This window comes from Taeniopygia guttata, chromosome 2, assembly GCF_048771995.1.
Source record: "Taeniopygia guttata chromosome 2, bTaeGut7.mat, whole genome shotgun sequence".
In the NCBI taxonomy this organism is placed as follows: domain Eukaryota; kingdom Metazoa; phylum Chordata; class Aves; order Passeriformes; family Estrildidae; genus Taeniopygia; species Taeniopygia guttata.
In genome coordinates this window covers 41,557,467-41,573,781 of record NC_133026.1, presented here as the reverse complement: position 1 = coordinate 41,573,781, position 16,315 = coordinate 41,557,467, and the positions used below count along the sequence as shown (strand labels likewise).

Here is a 16,315-nt window from a genome sequence, read left to right as displayed (position 1 = left end):
GTGAATTACATCAGTTCATCACTGCTGAAATGCAGGATTTAACAAATTATCGTCATCAACAGCAATGAACAACACTGAGATACCTAAATGGGTATTCCAAGGTATGTGTCTAACCAGCAGCTGATTTATAGGTGACATCCTCCGGCCTGCAAAAATACTCCAATATATAAAGGAACACAGTGTAAGACAACCAGTGATAAGAATACACACAGAAAAGGAAAAAAAAAAATGCTGGTAAAGACACCTTTACTACAAGGACAAGTATTCCACAGTGTTTTTATAAGAGCATAGAAAGGGGGCCATGAACAGAGGCCTCTCTAGGAGAGAGGAACAGAGGATTTGCAGATCCTCAGTCTCCCTCATCTGAGTGTGAGTGATGCAGTTCAAGTCCACTTCTGAATTTGGAGAAGTGAAGAAGAGGCAGGACTTGAAGGACTACATGCCCATGTACTTGCTCTCTATGGATCCCTGCCTTGAAAAAGGAACAACTATTTCCCAGTTATTAATTTATGTGATTGAAAATATTTTTTTTAAGATGAGTGACAAAGAGAAGCATAGACTCTCCATGATCACTACACAGAGAAACTACCTCTACCCTGTGTGTGTGGTAGTGAATCCCCTGACTTAAGTTGTTCCAAAAAAAGCCACCAATTCATTAAATCAGTCACGAATACTGGACTAAAGCAGATGCAGTAAGTTATGTTCATTCAAAGGCAGCACCGAAAAAAAAAAAAATTGCCAACTCAAATCACCACCAACCCCAAACACTCTAAATCCATATTAAGCTGAAGATCAGTTATTTCTTGAAATTTGCCTACTGGATTTCAAGATATTTTACTAATCATCTCAAAACAGATAATTCCTTTGAAAGCAAAATAATCTTTCCAAAGCTCTGTCTAGCTACACAAATACTTGGAAATAGGTATACCCAAGAAAACTGCATTGAATAGAGATAAATCATATGATAAGACTAATACTTCAGAACTGAAAGCAGACTTGAAAATGAAACATTTCTCCTGCTCAAGTGTTGTCTGTGCATACATTTCCTTTTTTAAAATGTGAATTTAACACACAGAGGCAGGTAGACAACAAGCAGTCCCAGGGAATGATGTCACCAGTTCCTCAAGGTATGTCCAGTAAGGCCAGCAATCTGAGGAACTGCCTTCTAACAGTCCAGTTGAAATGCTTTTTTCCTGACTCAAGCAGGCTGCCTTGAATAGTTTAGATTCCCTGATCATTCACCATATAACTTCTGTAACAATAAACCACATTCTCATTTTCAGTGATGCATTCAAGGAGGACTCATGTGAAGCCTGGTTACCTGGTGTAGAGTTCCCACTCATTAAAACATAATGAGTTTTAAATCAGTCTAGTCTAACTCAGCAATTAACACAAGCTACCTTGAGCTGAGCTTCTCAAGTGTTCCCATTCTGTTTCCTAAAATCTGTCTGTCTATGCACCCTGGGCCTAATTACTGTTCCAACATTACAAAAACAGAGATGTTCCAACCTCCCAATATCTGCTCACTGTTCCTTGGATGCTCTCTGATCCAGCCCACATGCTGACATGACAAGTCCTGGCTAAACATGGTCATTTCACACTAATGCCTCTTCAAAAGTCACGTAACCACATCCACTACTCTTCACTTTAGGATTGATTACTGTAGCAATTAAAAAAAAAAAAAAAAAAGACCCGAAACAGTGATGCTGACTTTGCGCTAGGGAAGAGAGCTTGGGTACCACATGCAAGCTCTCAGACAGAAGGAAACCAGGAAGATTTCCAGCCCACCTGTATCAGATGAATAAAATCACATCTGGAGTCAGGAGTGTCCCTGGAGTGGTCTTGCTCAATTATTTTATTTTAACCTCTGCCTCTGGTGACAACAGGGCAGAGCTGATAGCAGCACTATACTTATTTTAAGATTACATTAAAATGTTAATAGCCAGGGTTATGGCTACCTTGCCATTACCTAGGGCTCCCACTTCTAGCTCTGAATCTGCACTTGCAAAAGAGAAGGAAGATAATTCCCTCAGAAATTCAGGAAGAGCATTTTGAGGAGCTTTGCTTTGAGGGCTTATCTCTGACTACTTAGATCTAATCCTGATTAGCTTAGCTCTGAGAAAAATCACAAACCGATGAGAAGGTAACCAACACTTCTGATTACTTCTCACTTCTTAAATACAGTATGTGCAACCCTGAGGAAGTTACAGTTATTTCTCTTGCCAGCCTTTCTCAAAATCATCATCACATTTTCATGAACTCTTATGATCCCACAGGAAAGTGAGTGAAGTGCATATTACCTCTGTGTAAGTTGTCTATAACACATGAACAGCATCTTTTTCTCATCTTAGTTTTCCATTTCTTGCTTGTAGAAACAATACATGGAATGGAAAGCAAACTTCAACAGCAATGGTTTTATCTCTACGTATTTTGATAACACCAAGTGTGCTTATGAAATCTCTCTTCTATTTCAGCAACTACTAAGATCTCTGAGGAGACATTTTCCAGGTTTTAGTTTTGAAAGGAATGCTGTGCACTAAGCTGTTATTGTGAAGCCATGCCTAGTACAGACTGACAGGCCAAAAGGGGCTTCAATCAACTCTCAACAGCTTTGTCTTCACTCTTTCTGTATTACAGTACATGTATTACAGTGCAGTGTATTACCATCTCTTGCACTGGTTAAAACTGACTTAGGCTTGTTCCTTATGTTCCAACAAATTCAATACTTCGCATTCTGTTCCCTCTCTTCTCCACACATAGTAGATACAAGGTAACACTTAAAACAATTTACCTGTAGGGTTTGCAGTGCAACTCCATTCCACTCTAATCAGATTGCTTTCAGAAAGTTAATTGTGCCTGCTAGCAAACACCTCTGCTGCTCTAGCCTTGCCCAGCCTTGTTAAGGCAACCACATCGTATTTGGGAAGAAAAGACACACCTGGAAATTGTCATACCTGGAAACTGCACATTCCTCTATCAAATGGTTTCAAGGAGCTGAATTACCAGTTTTTTAATGCATCTGTGAATAATGTTCATAAGGGAGATAAAATTTCTGAGGGAGAAAAATTATGTGAGTATAGTAACTAGGTAGACTACACCTAAGTGTAGAATACTCTGGCTCCAGAGAAGGAATACATTAGAATCAACATAAGCAGCTTTTGTTACAAAGCTTAAGTAGTAATGGGTTAAAGATCATTATTAGCAACCAAGATCTTGGTGTGATCACTTTCCTAGAGACTTAAAGCAGACTGAGCAACTGCACCAGGAAACACCACTAAGAAACAACTCCAGCTTCTGCCATTTTAAAACAGTCAATATATGAATAAAGATGGGAGTAGCATAAGGATTAAACCCAAGGTATGAAAGCTTTGAAGACTTTATTCCACTTAACCTCCCTGCTGGGCATCAAATGTAAGACAAGGCTAAATGCACATGGCAGCATGCTGATCCTTTTTTTCCATGCTGGCTAAAGCTCTGGGAGCAATGAAAGGTATTCCTTATCTATAGTAGGCTACAGCCTGAAAAAATGCAGATAAAGAAAACAGGAGTGTAAGACTAAACAAAGACAAGGGAAGACTGGCACGACCAAGCACTGCTGCAATTACCACCTAGCTTGAAGCTTGAAGAAAATGATGTTGATAACATCTACATTAAATTTTACAAAAGCCCAGAAACAACAAAATATCCGAATCATCTCTGTCACATTCCATTGAAAATCTGCACAGTAATTAGGAATTAGAAAAAAATATAAATTTGGTTTAAAAATACAACTAAAAATAATTCTATAAAACCTGGGCTTTAATCCAAAGCACAGGCACAGACAAGGCTGGCTCTGCTCAGCAATCACAGTACAGAGCAGCTTGCTTTGTGCTCACTTTCTTTCAAGTATTAAGAGCTTCCTAAAGCATGGATCACAATACATGTAGGTTTATTTCTCAATGCAACAATACAGGAAGTGGGTACCACAAAAAAAGAACAGCATGTTTAAAAAAAAAAAAAGAAGCTTCACTGTCCTGAGCAGCTGTGATGCAAGTGCTTGTGTTTGATTTTGCATTTCAAATGCTAGTATTTAAAATGATGTAGATCAGGAACCCAGCCAGTGCTTGCTAACAGATTTGGCTTGCTTTCCAGCTATCTCCAGCCTTTAAATAGCAAAAGAGCAAACTGAAAATCCCCAAGGCTGTACTTTCTGAGCCTACCCCGTGCCTGTACTCAGTGATCATCAAACTGAAAGATACTCACCATGTCCTCAAAACCACGAATCATACAGAAAAAAAATCTACCATGCTGAGAGCTAAAGTATGCTTCTATGACAAGAATTTGGTTTATAATAAACCCAGATCTGGAGAAAGAAAGGGCAAACTAGTTCAATTAATGTCACTATTACTTTCACCTGCATGTAACATATGCACTATTCTTTACAAACTTGGCATTTCAGAGCTTCAGGGACGGGAAGCATGGACGAAATACTGTTCCCCTGAAACAGCAGCAATGTTTTCAATTACCCCTGCCATCGCAGGCACGGAGGACAGGCTGGAAGAAATCTATGCACTAGCTTCACAGCCAGACAGCTTTAAATGGATAGACAGACATTAGCTAGTGCAAAGGCAGCTAAACATTAATCCTTTTGGTGGCCTTGCTAAAATCCTGTGCAAGATTCCCAGCACCTTACAAAGCTTATTTGTGCACACAAACATTCCAAAGGAAAGTAAGTAGAGGTTTATCTGTGTAGATGAGCATGTGTGAGCATCCATCTCACACATCCATCTTCTGATATGAAGAACTCTTCTTAAGGGTTACTACAAAACAGCACATACAGGTAAGTGCAGCTACACAAAGATGAAAAGGAAGCTGGAACAGGCACAAAGAAAAGCTGTAGGGTGAAGGACACTACATGACTCTCATCCAGGTGAGAAAAGGAAACATGCAGTGTAGCAACAAACAGCACCACTAACATCCGAGTGCAACGTGGGTTAGACTGAGCAGACTCTGGCAGCTACATCCACCTAAACAATCAGGACTGCTCACACAGGTCAGAGCGGTACTTTATTTATCATTCACTGATTCCTTCAGCATAACTTACAGGAAAAGTATACTTCTAAAATCAATAATTCACAGAGTTTCTTACAGAAACTGTGTGAATCAGAAATTCACACAGAAGATCAGAAATTCACACAGTAACTTACAGAAATAATCAACAAATGTTTCCCATGTCCCTACAATTACCCTTCACTAAACCTAAAACAGATACTGTAAGTAACAGGTAAATATAACAAATACATAAATTCAACTTAGACATGGGGAACTCTGACAGAAATACCATTATGCTGCGTCTCACCCTATTGTTCTCCTCTTAAAATCTAGTTCTGGAATTGTTTTCAGTAAGAGCAGGATTAGACTGACAGATCAAGAATATCTCAAAGTCCTTACCCAAAGCAGGCCTCTAAAATCAAGTTAGAACAGACTGAAAGCGAACCATGTTTCACTTAACCTGAATGCCAAACACCTCTCCTTTGCACATGCTGGGATTGAAGGCAGCTGCTCTTCTCATCCATTATTCAAAATGGAAGTGTTACCTTTTAGTGCTCAGATTTCTATCAGCTCATGGCAAATCACAGGAGAAAAATCCATGTAGCCAGGAGACAGGCAGAAATGAAACAGTTTTACGATTTCTAATGATATGACGTGCCACATGTTCCTGGACATTTTATTTCAGCATTATCCACTTTCACTGCTGTGATATCTATGCAATTCATTCACATGACTCCAGGCTTAAAACGAAATACAGGTTGGGAGTATTATGAAGAACTATCAGTACAGGCCACTGGACACTGACTTCTTGTCTGACCTGTTTCTTGTACAGCCTGGGTGTTTGCAGTCAGACAATGAGAGACACCCAGCCTGTTTGCACTGATTTAGTGAGAAAACACCACCCCTTCAGAAGATACATAAAACAAAGGTGTCCATCCTAATTCTCTTGTGATGGGTTTTTACTTTGCTGTTGACTCAGGCTAATTAGAATTTAAGCCCTTTTGGATGGTATGTTTGAGATACTTACATATTTTATTCTATTGATTGATTTCATGCACTCTTAAAATAAATATAATTTTGAGGTAGAAGTACCACAAGAAATGACCTAATGGCTAAAAATCCATCTTAAAATTAGAAATAATATGCAACCAGGCACAGATTTGCTAGGCAACCATCTTTACTCCTCTCAGTATCCCTATGTGTAAATGATGGATTAAGACATTGCTCTCAATTTATTAACTGCTCTGAGGCTTTCAGTAGACAATGCATCATTCTGGTCACCAAGAAAACCATACTTGTTTTACAGTATGATGTCTCACACTAAGTAGCAGACCTTTCTTTCTCTGGATAAACACTTGTGACACCTCCCACCCCTTTGGCTAATGTACAAACTGACAAAACTGAGCACAATGTGCTCTTGTTACTTCCCAAAGTCTTTCAACTTCAACATCCAACAGAAACAAACATTGCTGGGTACACAGTACAGTGATACTGAAACATCTCACTGACCATACTGTCCAACAGCTGAGGTAGTGGCCCTTGCCCTATACTTAGGAGGGTCTACGATGACAGGTGCCTTGGGTGGAGGTTATAATATGTTGTGAGTTTTAAACCAAACTCCTTCCCTCAATTCCAGAGGATCTACAACACATCCATCTTCTAAATACAAGGAAGACACTATAAGACAGGTGCAGTCATACAGGAACCTCGGGAAATTCAGAAATGGTCAGAAGAGTAACTCCAGATCGGGTGGAATCAGCCATTACCAACCAGTGCCCTCCAGTGGCTCCCACAGCAACTGAAGGGGACTGAGGACAAAAACTTGTTTTCAAAAGTCAAAAACAACACAGTAGTATCACTAATGGAAAGAAAGAAAATGATGACATCTGGACATCAAATGGCTCTTTTTAAAATTTATGTTCTTGCATAGCAATCTCATATATGCTATCATTACATACCACAACCAGAAAAACCTACATTCCATTAAGTGAAAAAAATATTAATTGTAAAATGAGACAACAGAAACCAAAATGATTCCCAAGACAAAAATGTTTATTTGTACTAACTCTTCAAACAGGTATACATTCAGCATTTCTAAACAAAATCAGTACATATGATGAGGGCAAGTCGAGTAAGTATCATTAGAATGTAATGTCTTCCTTAGCATTTAAGTTCATAAACCAAGAATTAGTTACAAATTTATGACTCCCTTACACAAGGGTTAATGATTTCAGTAAAACTATCAGAGTACTAGGCAAAACAGAGTGTTTGCAGAGCAGGCTCATTCAGTTCCAGTACCATGTCACAGTCTTTTAATGAACAGTAAATATTAGTGGGGGAAAAAACACATAGTGCCAAGCTGAGTGTTCTCCAGCACTGAAAAGCAAATGCAAATAGTGAACTATCAACAGAAATTTAAATAAACTATTTTAGTGACTTAAACCTCATTTTTTGTCTGAAAAAAAAGAATATTGTAACAGACTGGAGGAAAGAATTCCATAAAAACCTTTTCTCTGGATTTGCCTTAGAATATAAGCTTCTCTACAAAACAAGAACAATTAAGATTTGAGACTTTCAGTGATAGAAGTAGTATTGGAATAATAAAGAAATAATTTAAAAATATATATTAATTTACCACATTTAGCTCATATAGCCCTTTATGTATCTTACAAAATGCTGCTGTCCTAGATACTGCATGTAAAAAAAAAAAGTTTATATATATAATGTATATGTACACATACAAAGCAAAAGCCACCAATTGGGTATTAAAAAACCAGAAAAAAAAACAAAGCATAAGCAAACACACTGGAAGTTACACAGTAATGAGGAGTCTATGCTCCATGTGTGCGTTAGCATAACAGTGCTTCCAACCTTAAAATATCTTCTTAAACATCTATGCAGAGTGCTTGCTCCAAGTCAGCTCTATCAGTGATGTTCCCAACTGCCAAAAATGTCTGATGTCACTTAACTTCCAGCCATCTCTAGTGTTTAGCACTAAATCAGAAGTAAGGCAAAATAACTTTTCACATCCCTGAATATTTGAGGGACATTAATGAGATCTTCCAAATATTAATTCAAAATACAGGAGCACAAAAAAATGGTATCCCTAAGTGGAAGGGTCTTCCTGTCTACAGTTGGGGAAGTTGCCCCAAGCTTCATTATTTCAGAGTAATCCAGGCTATGTAAATATGACAATTACTCTCAGGCATCCTCTTTGCTTTAGCAAATTTTGAATGACAGCCTAAAGTTTCAGGATGGGTGAGTACTCATGTTTTCTGGTCTAAAACCACCCCTCAGAACAGTGAACAACAATTCTGATACTGCTCAGATGTTAGGCATGGATATTCAGAGCAGATGGGCAGTCTTGTTCTATAAATTCTAATGCCAAGCCTTGTCTCCCAGATGGAAGGAGTCCACTCTTAATGTGCCTAGCATATATTTTACCAAAAAAAACCCCACACTTTAGTATACAAAAAAAGCAAAACAGATTTTACATATCTATCTTCTCTTGCATCAATCTTAAAAAAAATCTAAAAGGACCAACCAAACCAATGTCCCCCCCTTAAACTTCATAAAATCACAAATTTTCCAGTAACAAATAAAATTAACCTCCCTCATAAAACAAGGGTTCCTGAAAAAAACCTAATTGAGATCCCTGGAGAATGAGAGAGATGGATGCCTTTGACAAGTTTTCTGGGAGATTAGTTGTAAAGGATTTGCTTCAGCACCCATAGAAGTTTTGTCCAGTGAAAGAGTAACTCCAGAGCTGGGAAGGCTGGATCAGGACTACAGCCCAGTGGGGACGTGCCAGTGACTGGCAGGCACTAAAATTAATGCAGTCATCATACTGGCACACAACCCTTCTGACAACACAAGCTGTGTTGTACCAGGGAATTCCCCTGACATTCCTTGGAGTCTTGTGTGGAGCCCAACACTAAGCAGCTAAGCTAAAAACACAGCAGAACAACTTGGAGCAGTGGATACCCAAGGCTATTCTTCATCATCCAACCAACAATAGCAGTGAAGAACAACCACAGGTAAAACAATAAAATGAACTGTAGGCTCTAGGGTTCAGAACCCCCAGGTCAACATCTCTGGCTTGCTTTGGAGAACTGGATTCTAGAAGAGCCTAACAAAGAGGAATAGTAAGGGAGAAATGGAGAAATACAAAAATGCAAGGATTAAAAAACAGAAGGGGAGGCAGTGATCCCCCTCTAGAATATACCCTTTAAAACAGTGTAATTAAAAACTTTAAATTCACTTAGAAATTGGTTTCAAAGTAGCTTGACAATTTCAGCAACTTTCAAAAATCAAAATATTCTTCACTAGAGTTCATTGAAATATTCCTGTAGCCCCCCAAAAAACTGCTACAACTTGTTTTGCATTAACATTGCTTAAATTAATATAGTCATAAGCATGCAAAATGTTAATATTTAATTGTGCATACAGAATAAAACAAAGTTCTAACAGATTACTAGTATTTCAAGATTACACACTTGATTCAGCCTCAGATCAAAACCACTGGAATTCTTCCCAGAGTGCCAGCGGATTTTGGACTAGGCTTTAATAAGAGACAACAGAGCATTGTGTTTCATGGTGTAGGAGCAAACTCAAAGTACACTTGTGTATGTATAGATACACCAGGCATGTAGTGCAACTATTGTATTGTGTATCTTAGAAGAGTTGCATGTTAGCCAGGAAAAGGACAATGACCAAGCCAACACCGCGTGCTGTGCCAAACCAGGCTGGGGAACAACACCAATACCCGCTCAGAGACATTCACGTTGTTCCTGTTGCCTAAGAGCAGCTTTGAACAAAGCTCAATGACAGCTACATCCACTTGAACCCAGACACGAATTCGAAAGGCAGAAAGCTGCATTAGTACAACAGCCTGATGGATTTTACATGTGCTCTGGATGATTTTGAAGGCAGGATATTATCTCTTTAACAGGTCTCCCTTCATAGCAAATTTGATACACAGCTGTGAAGAGTGGAAACCTGAGGAAAGAGGGTGGGGAAAGTGAACACAGCGTAAATTTATTCTGTAACATTTTCTTAAATGAAATAAATATAAAGGGGTGAGGAGAGGGAGGGGGAAAAGGGAGAGGTGGAAAAAATTATTTATTTTTTCTGTTTGTCAGGTGTAAATGCTGGGCTTAAAAGCAGGGCAAAACTACAGAACCTTCATATATCTCTGAAATAGAATGACTCTCAGAAGCCTAGCTAGCTATAATGGAGCCTGAGACATTCATTATGTATGGCACAACCATAAAGTGATTTAAAAAATAAATTTAAAACATTTTTCCTGGCTGTTCTTACAGCAGTACCCATCTGTGGTTAAAGAGAATGACTGGCACATCCGTTATGCAGTACTTTTCAGCAATAACTTTTAATACAGAATGTGACAAAAAAAGACCCAGGAAGACATTGGAGGTCAAGTTTTTAATAAAAACTGAAAATTAAACCTGGAATTTTGAAATACAAAATTCCACATGTACTTTCTTCTTTTTTTTTAGATTGGCCACATCTCCAACAACTTCCAAATTATTCAGGCTTCTCTGATAATCTGAAGGTTTATTACAACTAAGACGCTTTACAGAAATTTCTATTTGCTTTTTGTCCATCCCAGACAGTAAAAGCCAGACAAGTTAAATTTTCATACAAAGCCTGGTAAATTTTAGGGATTGATCTGCTCATCAAGTACCATATACCACTTCAGCATGGCTTTTTATATTGATGAATTTTAACCAATGGAAATAAAAAATAAGGGACATGGTGAAATAGTTAATTTCTGCGTGATTCAGAACACATGTGGACTAGGACCTTCTCCTTAGGAAATGTCTCCCACCAATCACTCTAAAGCTTTATCTCTAAAGCCCATTTCAGTGTTGAGCAGCACTGAACACCATGTATGATGGCCTATGCATTCTGCTATCACGTATTACATTGCAGTAATGCTGCTATCATCAGTACATCGCCCCAAACTAAACTGACTTGAGTTCTGTTTCTACTTCATTGATGGAAAAAAAAATTATCATGTAGCCACATAGCTGCTCTCTCAAATCCAATGCTAAACTGCTCACATTGCAAAACCCTTACTAGGAAATCTGCAGAAAAAATTTACACAATGACTTCTGCATTTCTTAACAAACCTCACTAACCACTCACTTTGCATGATGTACTGGGCTGAAGGGGGGTTATATTTGCTGTTGCCATAGAAGTTCACATGTAGGCACTAACAAAATTTGCTATGACCGTGTGAGAGGTGGCCACAAAACAGGTGAATCTTCTGAAGCAAAAGCAGGTTTCCCACAGGTTTAGGTACAGTACTTACAGTTACTTTAGGCAGTTCTCAGCAAAAAACCACCACTACTACAAACCACAACCTGATATCTAAGTCCTGCTGCTTATCCCAGAGATCATCACTGTGCACAAGTCTGCCACACTTCACATGGAGAAACCTGACTGCAGGTTCAGGGCCAACAAACTCCAAATGCATCTTACGCCTGAGCACATCAAGACAGCAAGGACTACAACTGTTGAAAAAAAGTAATTGTACCACGAATATCAACAGGCATCAACCCTGCTACCAAAGGCTCTTCTGAACTTTGACTTTTGCACACTTCTACATAGCCTTGGGAATAGTTTTTTAGGACCAGAATATTAAATTCTACTCTTATGAGATTTTACCTCTTCACTTTGAAACCATGGTTCTCCACTGTGTTTTATGTTTTAAAGCAGTAGTTCTTGAAAAACACTTTGAAAATTGCTTTCTAAAGTCTTGTTGAATGAGACCTTTAATGAAGAACTGACATATATATGTTGGCATAACAAAAGGAAATCAGCAACACTGTTTTCATGTCTTTTATTAAAAACACGACCCAAAATTACCTATAATGACCTCAATTTGTTGTAAGATAGAACAGGATACAAAACAACACTCAAACACAGCATCCTGTTTCATTTAGGGAATCATAAACAGTAAAGAATGAAGCCAACACTTTAATTTTTTTTTTCTGCAGTTAGCTTAATTACTTAATTAAGACTTAGATACCTTACAGCCAAAGATAATATTAAAACATTAATAATTTAATGCAGCTGATCCATTAAAACTAGACTTTAAAAATGCTTTTGAAAAAAAGAAGTAACGAGGGTTGGTCTTTCAATTGGCAATTTTTAAATTTCTGATTTTTCCTCTTTTACAAACAGGAACAGATAAATGTATCCCTTAATCTCATAAGGAGACAACTGTGTGTGTGGCTATAGGAATCATTCATGGTCTGACTCGAATACAAGTGAACCAAGCCAGGACAATCTGCTTAATATCATACCACAAAAAAACACCCTGACCTACAGAGGCAGATGGGAGGTTTTATCCTACAGCAAACTGGAAGTCACATTAAGAAGGAGAACTGCAGTATCTAAGCTAGAATCCAAGTGGTGGAGGCAGTCAATCTATACAGATGATCACCAAGCTCCTCTCCTTGGAGGTAAGTAATGAACTTCCTACAACGAAATGAGATGTAGCGACTTTCACAGTCTCTTTAGAAAGCTCTACTTCTACTTTCATGCATTTTTTTTCTTTTCATATATTAAAACACTGTAGTAGCAGAAGGCAACAATACAGTCTTCAAACAGAAGGGCACTCACAAATTTAATGTCATACTAACAGCTCTATCTACACCAGTATTATTTTCAGATTCTATTCACTTCTCTTTTTGATTTTAACTTCTAATCTACTGTTATTACAGTGATTTTCTTTCTGGCTATTACTTTTATGAAGATATCAAAACCAAATATGCAGAAATAATTATGGAGATAAAAAAGGGGCATGTGGAAATCGTTTTATCTGTTCTTACTCACTTGTCCAGCATTCCTTTCTGCTTCAGGATGTTATGCACTTCTGCAGAAGTCTGTGGTCCTTGGAGTTTCTGACCATTCAACATTTCTTTCTCTAATTCTTCAATAGACTAAGCAGCGGAGGGAAAAAAAAGAAAGCAAAGGAGAGTTATGATAAACTTTTCAGAAGCCTGACAACATAATGGATGGAAAAAAAAAAGTTACTGAGAGGTTTTTCTTATTTTTCAAAAGTAATCTTGAGTGAGAATATAGAATATTCTGTTCTTGTTTGTAAGTATTCTTAAATTTGCATCTCACAGGATGTCTTGTCTCTCAAGCTTTTTTATTTAAATCACCACCCGCCCACCTTTTAATACCTTTACACTCATTCCAGCCAACCGACTCAGAAAACAAGAGGAAAGAGAAGGGTGCCCATTCAGTGAGCTACCATGACTCAGATAACTCTACTGTTACTCCAGCAAATGAGGAGTGGCAGTATTATAGGAACAGATTTCACCCCGTGAATTAGATACCTTTCCAGTTTTAACGAATGCTTCTGCTACACGTCGATTCCGGCCACCGTAACACGTTGTGATGAGATCAGCAATGCCACAGCTCTCCAAGAAAGTGGCAGTAGAAACCTGTCCTTTGCAAAAAAATTTGGCAAAGGCGATCATCTCCATGAGGCCAAGGCGAATAACAGCAGCTTTTGTATTGTCACCGTAGCAAAGGCCATCACAGAAACCAGCTCCTACTGCTACTACATTCTATTAGGAACAGAAATAAGAAATTACTCAATTACTGCTTACAGATGTCCTAAAGAATGGCAAACACCTTACTACTGAAAGACTAGGTTGTTAGTTTGGGTTATTTTGGTTTGGCCATTTTGATATCTATGGGATAACCTAAAAAAAAATAAAAAAAAAAAAAGGCAAAACATTTCCAAGGATAAAAACATTTCCAAGGATAAGAGCATAGTTAAAGCTCTGATACAAATTGCCCCTGAGGCTGTGGAGCTATTACTATTGAACATCTTTAAGAATAAACAGGTTGCACTACACCCAAAAAAGGTTTTAGCTAGATTGAGCTACTCCTGCCCTGAGGTACGGGTGAAGTTAGATTGACATCCTATAGTCCCTTTATCCAGACTTTCTTAACAATTAAAGCAATAGTACAGCTAAAAAGCATTTAATGACTTCTATGATGACATGCTAAGGAACCAAATTCAGCCAAGCCAATAGTACCCAACCCTTTTAAGTATGCAGTTTCTATAACCATAACAGTTAATAAAGGATTTCCAAAAGGTTCATGACACAGGAAGACTTCCCTGAGCAAAAAAAAAGTTTGCTTTTTCCTTAGACCTGGTGACAACCTTCTACAAAGAACGTGCTGTTAACATTCAGCTACATGGTCCCTGTTTCGGTTACAGAACATAGACATTGATGAGACACATTTAAGTGAAGTGACTATAAAAACTATTTTCTGGCTTCAGAGTCAGAGCAGACACTAGCCATGGTTCCACTATCCCCACTAAAAAATCCATCTAACACAACAAACTCTACCAAAACCCTCCAAAAAAATATGGCATTCTGACACATATATAAAGCAAGCAAGGAAGTAATGAATGGTAATATCTTCCTGAATGCAACAGTAGCATCAGTCATCTCAATAGAATGCACAGGAGAACCAACATTATGATTCTTAAAGTAGCACTTGATGCAGGAGAAAAAAAAAAAAACAACTTTATCTGTTGATGAAGAGAGAACAATAACCAGAAGATGTTACTGAAAACAACCACTGATTAACAGCTGGTTTGGTTTTGGACTGTAAGCACCACAAATGCCAGGCAGCTGCAGAGCTGTGTGGCCAGTCACGGCTAGGTGACTCTAATCACATGTGGCTAGAGAATCTGTCATTGCTATTTGAGCAGCTAGCTAAGGTCTAAAGGTGATCCTAAAAATTGCAGACAGATATCCCAACATTAGACCTGAAGCAGCCCAAGACAGTCAACTTTAAAATTTGGTCATTTAAATCATCTTGGCTTAGATCTTGGCTTTGGTGATTCAGCCAAGGTACATTTTCATCAGACACCTCTTAGAGAGCAACATGTAGTATTTTTTCATTTGATGCCAAAGCAAGAGGAAGTCAAACAGATATTTAAGAAGTTTTCAGATGGGATAACCCATTCAAATGGATTTTACATGTATGTCTAATCTGTAAGTATTTATCACTCAGCTAAAAACACAAACATGACTGAACAACCTTTGGGCTTTTTCCATACACTTCTTGAACACTCCCATACTAAAGTTTCCCCTTCCCTCCAGCTTTGTACAGTTTGACTTTCCACTTTGAAGCAGTCTACTTAATCATAATTTACAATACGATTTGGCCTACGGTATTTTGTTGTCTATTTGTACCTTCTGCAGTGTTTGTCTTCGGAGCAACAGAAATACTCTTTTAAGTAAGTTGTACCAAAACTAGTTATGTCTGAGGAAATGGGCTAGGGAACAAGGGAAGTTGTGAGTCCAACTCTAAAACACTGAGCTCCTTGTCTGTACAATGTTCCCATTGTATGTCCTTACACAGTTTGCAAATAATGAGGAAACAAGACAACGGATTATGCTCTAGAACACACACCCACGCCTAGGAGACTCTTATATCCTGGCATACATACCCCTCAAGCCACAACTCTTAATTTACAAGGTCTACCATCTGGTTTTATGTAAATCCTTCAAGAGTCTCTGACAACTGTCTTGTACCTAATACACTGCAGAGAACTAATTATATCATTACTATTATATCTTACTCAAAGATGAGCTACCCCTTTAAAAACAATGACAAAAAATCTCCCAAAACTTACAACTCAGTTACCCTTCAGTCCCAAACAAGAGGACTGTTTGCTGTCCCAAAGCAGACAGTTTGTTACTTGAAATCTCTAGCTGTAGGCACTAAGCTGAGCTTATTTCAGGAAGATGCACAAGCAGAACACAAATTGACACACAAGGGCCTAGTGGCACTATCACTATTGTGATCTTCTGAGAAGTACATGAGGCAGGAAGGGTGACTGACCTGGCAAAAACATCTTTCTGTATTTCATATGGTTGATTTTGAATGCTGCCACTGACAAAGACTACACCTGAAGTGTCCTGGTTTCAGCTAACTTCCTTCTTAGTAGCTGGTACAGTGCTGTGGTTTGAGTTCAATGTTGATAACACACTAGTGTTTTGGTGGTTTGCTAAACAGTGCTTACTTTAAGAAAGGAAATTTTTAGTGTTTCATGCTCTGCCAGTGAGGAGGTGAACAAGAGTCTGAGGAGGGGGCAACATAGCCAGGAGAGCTGATCTGAACTGGCCAAAGGGATACTCCATACCATAGAATGCCATGTCCAGTATATTGAATTAATAAAGAAATATGGATATTGATCTAGTACCAATACCCAACTATG

The 16,315-nt window shown here is 38.3% G+C and overlaps 1 protein-coding gene across 4 annotated transcripts in view; it reads right to left on the bottom strand.

Annotated features, from left to right (window-relative positions):
* GPD1L (glycerol-3-phosphate dehydrogenase 1 like) overlaps positions 1-16,315 on the bottom strand; it is a 39,258-nt gene that overhangs the window by 6,093 nt on the left and 16,850 nt on the right. For 2 of the 4 annotated variants that reach the window (XR_003958595.4, XM_032746747.3), the window contains exons 6-7: positions 13,404-13,637; positions 12,895-13,001 (exon numbers count right to left, since the gene is read on the bottom strand). Coding sequence is in view for 3 of the 4 variants with exons in the window: in XM_032746747.3 (XP_032602638.1) it covers positions 12,895-13,001; positions 13,404-13,637 (341 nt within the window). In the remaining variant the exon portion in view is untranslated. Of the gene's footprint in view, positions 1-7,065; positions 10,030-11,989; positions 12,538-12,894; positions 13,002-13,403; positions 13,638-16,315 lie in introns of those variants that run through there. The other 2 variants (XM_002198010.7, XM_032746748.3) reach the window with 2 other exon arrangements.